The sequence below is a fragment of the Nicotiana attenuata genome, chromosome 2, assembly GCF_001879085.1.
Source record: "Nicotiana attenuata strain UT chromosome 2, NIATTr2, whole genome shotgun sequence".
In the NCBI taxonomy this organism is placed as follows: Eukaryota; Viridiplantae; Streptophyta; class Magnoliopsida; order Solanales; family Solanaceae; genus Nicotiana; species Nicotiana attenuata.
The window spans coordinates 61966455-61977458 of record NC_031990.1 but is presented as its reverse complement, the minus strand read 5'-3'; the positions used below and the strand labels follow the sequence as shown (position 1 = coordinate 61977458).

The 11004-nt window shown below is 34.6% G+C and overlaps 1 protein-coding gene across 1 annotated transcript; it reads right to left on the bottom strand.

Annotated features, from left to right (window-relative positions):
• LOC109211457 lies at nt 8703-10239 on the bottom strand. The gene has a single exon (XM_019374991.1). The coding sequence runs from the start codon at nt 9793-9795 to the stop codon at nt 8947-8949; it is 849 nt and encodes a 282-aa protein (XP_019230536.1). The 5' UTR covers nt 9796-10239; the 3' UTR covers nt 8703-8946.

The following is an 11004-nucleotide window of genomic DNA, read 5'->3' as shown; positions in this document are numbered from 1 at the left end:
GGACTCCGAGAGGAAGCGCTTACACTGGAAGCAGGTTCGATGGCAAATTTTCGGGTGAGAGCCTCCTTCTACAACCTCGCAGCCTCTTCGGGATCAACCAAAACATCATCCTCAGGGATGAAAACAGAACCCCGCGGGAGACCTGGATCCAGTAAAAAGGTGAGGTTAGCCAATTTTCCTATGTAAAAAGATAGAATGAAGGCAAAATCAGTTTACCGTAATTCTTGGGCCTCCACCCGTACATGGGCGCCAACTCTTTCCACCGGTGGGTCGCAGGCATGGTGATGTCTAGAATCTTCTGAACCCACCGGTCCAGGACTTCAATCCTTAGTGGTGTCCATCGAGTTGCTGATATAATGAAAGGAGAAGGGACAACAATGACATGAAACTGCCTTTTTCAGAAAAAGGAGATATACTTTGAACTTACGAGAACAAGTCTAGGACTCAGGGAAGGATGGAGTTGTGTCCAGGATGATATCCTTGGTGACAATAATGACAAATCGCTCCATCCATCCATGGTCATTGTCATCATCCATGCTGATAAGCAATGCATGGTGGCCACACTTGCTGAAATTTATTACTCCCCCACAAAAGATCTTGGGGGAGTAGAGGTCCGTCTTATGAGCCAATGTGAGGGGCTCCTTCATTTTCTGGCACAGCCGCCTCAAGGGCCCACCTGTGCAATGGAACCTAATATGGTGGCACAGTTCCAAAAGCACGGGGTCAAGTCCCCCGCTCAAAGAAAACGATCCCAGGATGAAGAGATACGTATAAATATACGTAAAGCCCTTCTTAGTAAAGTCCATCTCGCTGCACCAGATCAAGAGCGATGATGTTTAAGGCGTGCAATTACAGTCCTCCTTCACGGGTATTTGCCAACAGCCCAAGTGCGAGAGTTTGAAAAAGGGAAATTCTCTTCGAAGTCCTTGGCTGTGCTGAGATGTTTGCGAATAATGGTGCTCACCGTATGAGGGTCAGCATCAACATCGGCCTCTTTGTCTTTGCTCCTCTTGGGGCCCCCACCGAAGGGAAGACGGTAGTTCTTGGAAAAATTAAATAAAGAAGCCATAATCAGCAGAAGGTGATAAGAGTTTTTTTTAGAGGATTAAAGAAAGATGAAAGCAGAAAAAAGTTGAATGCAAAGAAGTTGAGAGAGTTTATAGAACTGTTAAAAGCAAAAGAAGAAGAATGAGACGTTTAAGTAAAGGAATAGGCGGCTAAAATCGTGGCCATGATTACCTCGAGAACCGGCGAAAATATTGCTAAATCGTGGAGTAACACGTGTTCGAATTATTAAATGTGAGGAGACGTGCGTCTGAAACTTTTCAGAAGGGTTTAAAAAATTTTTCGCCAAGAAAGGAATCTTCACCAACTTTTCGGTGACACAAAGATGTGCCACTGGAAAGCAGGGGACTATCTGTATAGGGTAGAATCGGTTTATATTAAATGATCGTATGATAGCGTGACACGTGGAACCGGACACAGATGGAAGATAAAGCGAGTAGAAACCAGGTTCGAGGACAACAACTTTGGTTGACACTGGGAAGATCCCGAAGGAACACAATCAACGGAAGCAAATGAATGTTTGTCACCGGATGACATTTAATGAAGAATATTTCTCAGTATTAAGTAACACGACCGTTGCAGAGAATTTTGGCATTCCATGGCCTGTCGTTACATATATATCAATGGCCTTCATTATTGTCATTTAAGAGGGGCTTGATCCTAGGACCTTGTTCCCTAGGTATAACTACCGATAGTGGCTTCAACAACCATTGTAACACACGAAAATTCTGACAAACTTATGCTACACACTATTCCAAGCTGAATAATACTTTATTTTCTGTCTAGCACTATTCTTATTGCTGTCTTCGGAAGCCTTGCTCCCGGAACCAAGCTATCTACTATTTTATCTCGATTTCAACGCTAAATCTTGTATTTTATTTAATTTATTTATCAATTTGAGATCAAATCGATTCGCTTGTCTATAAACCACACTATAAATTCAACTGTATCGTTTTAGGGTAAACAAATTTGATATGACAACTTCAACAAATAAAGTAAATTATTTGTAATAAAGTAAGCTCCCAGACTTTGAGTCCGTTTGGACATAAGAAATTTTTTCCTTTTTTTCAAAAAATTTTTACTTTTTTTTCGAAATCAACGTTGTTCATAAAATTTCCAATTTTCACTTGAAGATGCATTTTGAAAATTTTCGAAAATTTGAAAAACTCAAAAAGGCTGTTTTTCAAAATTTTCACTCAAATCACTCACAAAACTTCAAAAACAACCCAAAATTATATTCATGTCCAAACACAACTCTAAATTTCAAATACCATTTTCACTTGAAAAACATTTTCCTCCTATTTTGGAATTTTACAATTCTTATGTCCAAACGCCCACTTTGCTCACGTGGGAATTCAATGATATGGCCTTTTTGTATTTTCTTCTTTTCCTCTTTTATAGATTATGATCACTTTTGCATCAATAATCCATCCTTCAAGTTGGCTCGCTATTTTAAAAAGACCATGTTCCCACTTCAAACCTTCCATGAATCGATATTTTTTCAATTTAAATTATCTACATCGATAGTATATAAAATATATTTATATTATTATATACAGGATTGGAGGTAGAAGTTCAAATACGAATTTAATTGAATCTAGTAATTTTGATACGTACATTTAATTGTGTTAAAAAGATTCATTCAATATGTACATATATTAAGTTTAGAACTCAATTATTAGCACTTGAATATATTGTTCTAAACTTCAGAACCTATAAAGTAAAAATATCGCCTTTTGATTATACATTAAACTTACTTATTTTAATTGATAAACTATTTTCTTTTTAAAAATATAAATCACATTTTTCATGAAAAGTTACCTCTAAATATCTTTTTGATGTTTGATAATGTAAAAACTTTCGTTACATTGTTGGTATATATGAATTAAACTCGTTATTCTTGCTAACCCTTAATTGAGTAGCTCTTTCATTGATGCAGTGTTTAAGATTTAAACTATTATATTGTGATACTTCATAAGCTAGGCGATAGAACCGAAAAGTGCCATTTAAATAAAACAATAAAAACGAACACCTTGTGAGAAACAATCTCTCTGCCCTCTCAGGATAGGGATAAGGTCTGCGTACACAACCGTTCCTAAACCCTACTTATTGGAATTTGTTGTTATTGTAATAAAAATGAAGACCGTTGACTTTGAGGATCACAGTAATCAATAGTAAACCCGTAAATGAAAGACGAACAATGGAACAAATTGTTGAAGGTCTAAATAGTAAATCAAGAAGGGATTTATACCTGCCTATACATAAGAAACTTATTTATCCTCCCTAATCAAGTTTTAACTTAATTACATGGTCATATACAATTTATCAATTATATACAAATTAGTTTTAAATGAGTATCCCTTGATTGTACCTTTTTAATTTAGTAAATCCCCAACAATTCTCACAATTCCTTACTTACCCAAACAAACCACAATCTTTCTAAAGGATTTTCCTCTTTCTCTCTTTGAAATCAACCCTCTGCCTACACCGATTCTACAAGGTTTTTTCTTCTAAAACTCATAATTTTCTCTAACAATGGCGAAGAAAGGGATTAATAAACATCCACTTTATTGTGGTATTCTTTTATTTGTGTAGTACAAACTAGAGAATAAAGCGGGTAGCTTTTCACATACATATTACCCAGCTACAAGTTGTAGTAATAGAAGATATTAAATCTTTCCTTTATTATTAGTCTCAATATAATCAACCGCTTTTGCGTATACTTTGGAAACTGAATAAGTTTCTTTGAGACTTACTACAACACAATACCTTATTGGTAATCAATTGTATTTCTCCAAAATAGTATAATTGGCTCTTGCAGAGTTCTCAATTAATTTTGTAGTACCACATATTCATCAACATCCATATGGTGAATATCTATTTTAAAGAGAAAGTTATACCATTATGGTCATGGTCAAAATTATATGTGAGATATGTTTCTTGCATCATTGTTGTCCTTTAATAATCACATTGCCAAAATATTTTGGCGTACAATAGGTACGTGACCAATGATCATTCATGCCATAATAATGACATTGATTTCTTATATCATCTCAAACCTCCTTCTAGAGGTGAGTGTGGTATATTCACTACCACTAGCACGTTTATATTCTTCCAAGAATGAATATGTATTCATAAATCAGATGTTATCACGTTCACATCATGAATTGACCATAGTCATATGTATGTGATTTACGAAATCTTATGTCAAATCGATGACAAACATTACTTTCACAGAGTGAAGAATTATTTTGAGAATCCTTATTATTCTCATTATCACAATGATGACGATTATAATTTCGTCCATTGCCACGTCCACATCGATTGATACATTCATAGTGATAATTTTGTCTTCTTTCAGACTTATCACATACTGCTATCACATTCTCTTAAGGGACTGAGAATGGAGCAAATTCAATGGGACGGGTTTCCACTTTTTGTGCGCATAATCATACATGAATTTGATCATGGCAAGACATAAAAATTTTACCAATTCAGGTAGTTATAATTTTTTACTAACTCCATTAGAGTTATAATCGAAATTATTTTCTTTGCTTGTATTTAAAATTAAATTATAGAATAAAAGAGAAAAATACGGTAAAATACATACCTTAAATTCAGAATTTAATCACGAAGGAAGTTCATGGAACAATTAACAATCAATATGCTCAATCACAAAGCTTCTACTCAATTGGTTAGAGTCTCGTGCTGATAACGTGTTATGAAACAATAAAAGAAGAAGAAAAGTATTGCAGGGAAAAGTGGGGAGAGAGAATTCTTATTAATATTTGGAATGAATTACAATAGAATAAAACCCTCTATTTATAGGGAGAGAGTGACTTAGCCACCAAACAATGAACCCTAGAATCTCTCTAAATATAGACATTCACCATAAATAGAACTCTATTTATAACAATTATAATGTTATGTCACCAATGACTTAAAATTCTGAATCTTTCTTATTACACTTACCATCCTTTTTGTTTCTTTTTATTCTATTAAAAAGCCGGGAAAAAAGAACAAGATCATTACTCTAGAAGTCTTATATTATTAAAGACTAACTTAAATTACGTACTATAATACCTATAACTAATTACAGTGTATAACATAATTAGTCAAATTGAATCCCAACGTGCAGCGTATGATAGGGGACAATATCCCTTAAATTAAAGCTTTTATTATGGTAACGTATCTTCAATCAATATTACTATGATTTTTCTCTTTATTAATCAGCAGTTAAAACTTCCAACTCGCGGCGGTAATCCATATTCACCATCACACATGAGTTCAAAATAACACATGAAGTATAAATTAAGTGTACTATATATTCTATGAGTACAACTTTTACTGCAAGATCTTCTATACATGCAATGCTCAAGCAAAATTTTGATTTACCTTGCAAAGGTTGCAATAATTCAAGTTGTGCATCTCCAACACAATCTTTACCAAAAACAAATATTTTCTATCTTAGAACGATTACTAAGTTGCTAACTGAAAATGTGTAGTAAAATTATGTGCTAAAAATAATTTTATAAATAAGTAATTACGTGTTCGAATAGAAGTGTCAAATTTAAATGTAAGCCGTCAATGGATTTGCCAAAATAGTAGTGCTGATAAGTAATTTTTCTCTTAAAATAACTGAAATATCTTTAATACTATTTATAAAAAATATAAATTTAAAGTTTTTTTTATATAAAAAGGAACGAATTACAAAAATAGAATACGGAGATAATTAATACTCATTTTTCGAAGGAATATTTAGGAGAATACAAAAGATATTAGGGACAAATTTATAAGTTAGAGGTACAAATTTATGACTTTTGACTATTTTTGCTTATAAACACTTTTGACATTGACCAAACGCATAAATAAATTTATAAGTTACTTTTACTATTTTATAAGCTTAGCCAAAAGCAGCCCATTATCATTTCTACAAATTATTTTGTGTCCGAAGCGGGACAAGTCTCTTGTTCATTATAAGAGTAGAAAAAGAAGAGTATAAAAAAAAACTAACCAAAAAGAGGGAAATATATAGTCGAAACAACTGGGAGGAAGAAGGGTAAAATAGCAGTGCAAAGCGTTTCACTTGGCTAAGGATGAACCTGTAAAAGTTGAATAGTGGCAAAAATTAGGGACACGTGGTTGTCCCTGTGGAGCCACCACACTTTAATCTCAGCTGGAACTACGTATACTGTTATATATTCCTTTACTATCTTATCCACAAACTTAAAAGAGAAAAGGAAAAAAAAGGAAATACACAGAAATAAGCTTATACTGTTATTTATCTGCTTTGCTATCGAAAGAGACAATATTACACGTTGATAAAGGCAACAGAGTGATAACTAAAAAACAAATATATATTTGCTGACTCTTGCATGCCTAACTAAAGCATACGTATTTATTGTAGAAAATCTAATTTCTAATTTTTTTATTTCCTAATTAATTACTACAACATATTCGTCCAATATTTTCTTTGTAGTACTGTTCCTTTCAAGACAGAGTCAATGGACATGAAGATACATGCCTTAACGCTTTGAATCCTTTACTTAGTAAAGTGTTACCGACAACCATACTATATATATTGCTGTTGCCTTCTAATTAACGTACATCTAGATCCACGATAACGCAAAGTAAAAGAAGGTACACTATGGCTAAGATAATAATTCAGAAGGATGCAGGTTGATATAAAGCCTAAACACATTTCTGAAACCGGGTTGGTTTTTAAGAAGAGAGAACCAATAGAACTTCGATGAAAAGCACAAGTACTTTCTTAACGACACGGACCAATTGATTTCTGCTGTAAAAGAGATTCTCTCAGTAACCTAACCCTGGCAACAAATAATTGCATCAAAGTATGAGCTGTTCTTTGTGCATGTTATGTGATGTGCATAATTATATAACCATATACCCGGTATTAGAAACTCATTGATCCGACTAATCTAGATTCATGCCGGCTAAGCACACTGAAAGGTAAAGTAGTCCCTATCAAGAAGTTCATCGTACGTCCTCATAGACAGACAAATATGAAACATTTAGTTAAGGAGAAAGAAATTCTAACCATATATCCAACAACGTTCATGGGATGGTATAATGATTCATTATACTGATATCATATACAGTTTCACCAACAGAATCTAATAGTACTAGTTTAATTAAAGTATAAAGAACCAGCATCAAACTCAGAAAGCTTTAACGTTACCATCAATGCTAGCTAGTACTATAACAAAACATAGTTGTCAGGATAATAGTGTAATCTTCACAAACTTTACCTACTCTACTTAGTTAGGTACCAAGTGGCCAATGAAAAAGGATGAAGTAGGCTTAACGTTTCATTCTCTGTGAGTTTAACTTATATATGTGCATTTGACAATAAAAAATAACATCATACTAAAATACCCTAAAACACTATCGTGTATAGTAAACCTAATTTGATGAACTAGACAATAAGATATATAAATAATATGTTATACAAGTTAGAAACATTGATAATATAAACTTTTTACACCATTAGTGTATATAAATTAAATTTATTAAAATATGATCTTTCACAAACGATAAACACCGAAAAGAATAAGAAGTTAGCAAAGTAATTCATTTAGTATCAGCCTCATCCTGTAATGATATCCATTATTTGGTTCTTAGTTATCTAAACCTGTCCAATGATATCAATTGTTCCGGATTAGATGAAGAGTTAAGTATTACTTTAGTATTTGTCGCAGTCTTCATGTATTGAAGGATGTTGACATGGGAGAAACAAGCATATACACTTATTAAAGATGATTTTCATTTAGTCAACTCTTTGCAAACAAACAAATAATGTTCTTCAGCAGATAGTTTAACTACGAGCAAAAATCATGTACTATGTGCTACTTCCTCTTCATATATCCTTTCCCAGTAAGTTTTGAAAGATGATTTGTAAGAATGAATTTTGATCGACTTACCAGAAACGATGGACAATGTCATGATGCTGATCACTCTTTACGGGAAAAGTTAGACAACTTTAGTTTTTCTAGTGTTACTAGTTTCGTTTTTGTTGGAACAATTTCAAATTTATCAACTTGCCTGTTACAAAATCAGCTCCCTCCATATCATAAGAATTGAACTAGTTAGTTTTAAGTAGTTGAAGATGTTCTCAACCATAATTTTCTCAAATATTCTTTTTGGCTCTAATTTTTGTAGTTAGCATCACTGTCTTCAGTCATTTCTCTCAATTTATCAAAGGATTTACATTCCGAAATAGCAATCACTTGACAGAAAACATTACTCCATTCAAAAATGACAATGCCTTTAAAAGATATAACTAGAGCAATCTGTTAAAAGTATTTAACTTGATATATTTTTGCATTACTGGTCCGAAAAGGTAGCAAAATACTATACGTTTAATTTTGATAATATATCGTAAGTAAAGGACAAAGATGATTGACAGAAAGAGTGATCCTGAGTTTTCATCAAAATAACATTCATTTTTCTTGATCAAGAAACTCACCTTAACATAAAAGTATACTCAACAATATAGATATCATAGTTGTACCGTGGACATCTTCCATCTTTGAAACTCGAGTTGATTCACCTGTTATCTATATGACTTCACTTTGAACTAATAAGTTTAAGAAACACATGAAATTAATTATCAAGAGTTGAAATTAACAGAAAGCTAGTCAATTTCACAATTCACGATTTCAACAATATCTTTTTACAATTATAAGTAGAGATTTAAACAAGAAGTGCATCCTTATGCGCAAAAGAAGCACAAATTTTACCAATCATTATTTTGCATTAGGGCGCCATGATTTTGGCTGAGATATACTATAAAATATAATTACCTGCTAGCTTTTGATTATCCCTTATTGCTGCAGGAATTGAAGAGGGTTTTGAATTTCTTCAACGACCCAAACTAAGTGCAGCTTTAGCATCAAATCTCCATGCAAATAATCCTCCAAAATCCATCTTCCACACATCACACGGCATTGTCTGTGAGTGCTTCATATACAGTATCCTTACAGTGCATGCAAAAGCTGGCAAAGAAGAAGGCAAATTTATTTTCTCCTTCACTACCAACCACGTCACCAGCTCCGGCGGCGTTCCAGAACCTTCTAGAGGATCAACCATTCTCCTATACGCCAGATTCACCCACTGAACCCTATCTAAGCCGTCCGATATGAGCCCTGGACACGTGTCAGCTTCCAGATTCTTCATCTTCTCCATGTCCGTACTCCCTAACGCTTCTCCATCTACCAACGTGTTTGTCATTTTATCCACCATCACCCATGACTCTATAACCCTTTTCTTCTGTATCTCCACAGTCCGATCTATCCGATCCACTGATCCTACTGTTAAAACATCGTTATTCTCCGATTTCTGAAAATTCATCCAAAAAGGTCTAGATCCGATATTTTCTAGAGAGTTCTTAACGCTGATACTGCTTTCAGGCATCAACTGAAGGGTTAAAACAGTTTTACTATCAGTAAACTGTAAGGATCCGTCCTTTTCTCCTTCTTCTTTGTTACTTTTGCACTTGCTATTTTTCTTAACTCTAACGTACTTTCTTTTGACTCTTCGTTTAGTAACAAGTTCTATCTTGTTTCCTTCCGGTGTTGAACCAGGAGATGAACCCCCGGCGACCGGTTTAGGTGCGATTGGTCGGAATCTTAGCATTATCCGGTTCATTATCGTTGTATCCTGCGGTCCACCGGCGTATCTAGCGGCGGGCCAATCATTTCCACCGTCCATCACAGCTGAGGAGCTTTCTGGAGGAGCTTTTTTTAGACCGAAAGAATAACATTTGACCGGTGGCCGAGCGGATTATCATAGTTACAGCACAGTGATTGGGGTGAAGGAAAGCCACGTGTCTAGGGCAAACGTAGAGTAGTGAAGAGTTATGATTGGTGGACAGGGATTAGGTGGGTCCCATGATAAAGCAGCGTATCCAGGGAAATTGGTTGCTCTGATTGGTGTGCACGTAAGAGCCAATTAGCATGTGGACACGTATAGAGCACTCAGACAAAAAGGTGACACGTATGTACCTCATTAGAACCAAAGTGGGGAATACTTTTGGTGGGAGGTTCCAGTTACTGGACGCGTGTCTCCTGTTCGAAACAGTTACTGCTTCAGAGATTGTCACGCTCCTTGCTCGGTCGTGCATTTCTATACTATTATTGAGAGTGAGATTTGGACGCGCTGATTGGATGGCAATGGAGCCTGTCCAAATGGTTGGTTTAGCGAGTGAAGAGAACGCTCTTGTATGATGTAGGGGGATATCTGCTCAGATATTGTTGTGGTTAATAGGGCTATGGCATTCGGACGCGTGGGTATTGTTAGGGGTGATTGCTAGGGCCCAGGTAAATATTTGAGACCCTATAGAATCTCAGAATTAATTATCGCACCTGCTATTGCTGTCATCGATATGGTTATATACTCCTTTCTTTTTTATTTATTTTACGCGAACCATTTAAATTGGTTACAAAAATTTACAAAAGAAAAAAGGATAGATTGTTATCTTAATAAGTATACTGCCTCCTTTTCAATTTATGTCTAACCTATTTTCTTTTTGGTCCGTTCCAGAAAGAATGAACCCTTTCTAAATTTGGAAACAATTTAGGTTAAACTTACAATTCCACCCTTTATGAGAAGGTTTTATAACCACACAAATACTTTGGACCCCTTTTTGATTTGTTTAGGACCACAAATTCCAAAAGTCTTCATTTTTTCTTAAACTCCGTGCCCAGTCAAATAGGTTCACATAAATTGGAACGGAGGGAGTATCATATAGTAAAAAGATTAACATTACTCTCTCTGTTATGTGAACCTATTTTCTTTTTGGTTCGTTCCAAAAATAATGATCCCCTTTTTAAATTTAGTAATAATTTTAGCTTAAACTTACAATTTTACCCTTAATGAGAAGCTTTTATAACCACACAAATACTCTGGACCCCTTTTTGA

What these genes read in the sequence shown, in the direction of transcription:
- LOC109211457 (XM_019374991.1), bottom strand. Translation starts at nt 9,795, where the DNA reads ATGGACGGTGGAAATGATTGGCCCGCCGCTAGATACGCCGGTGGACCG.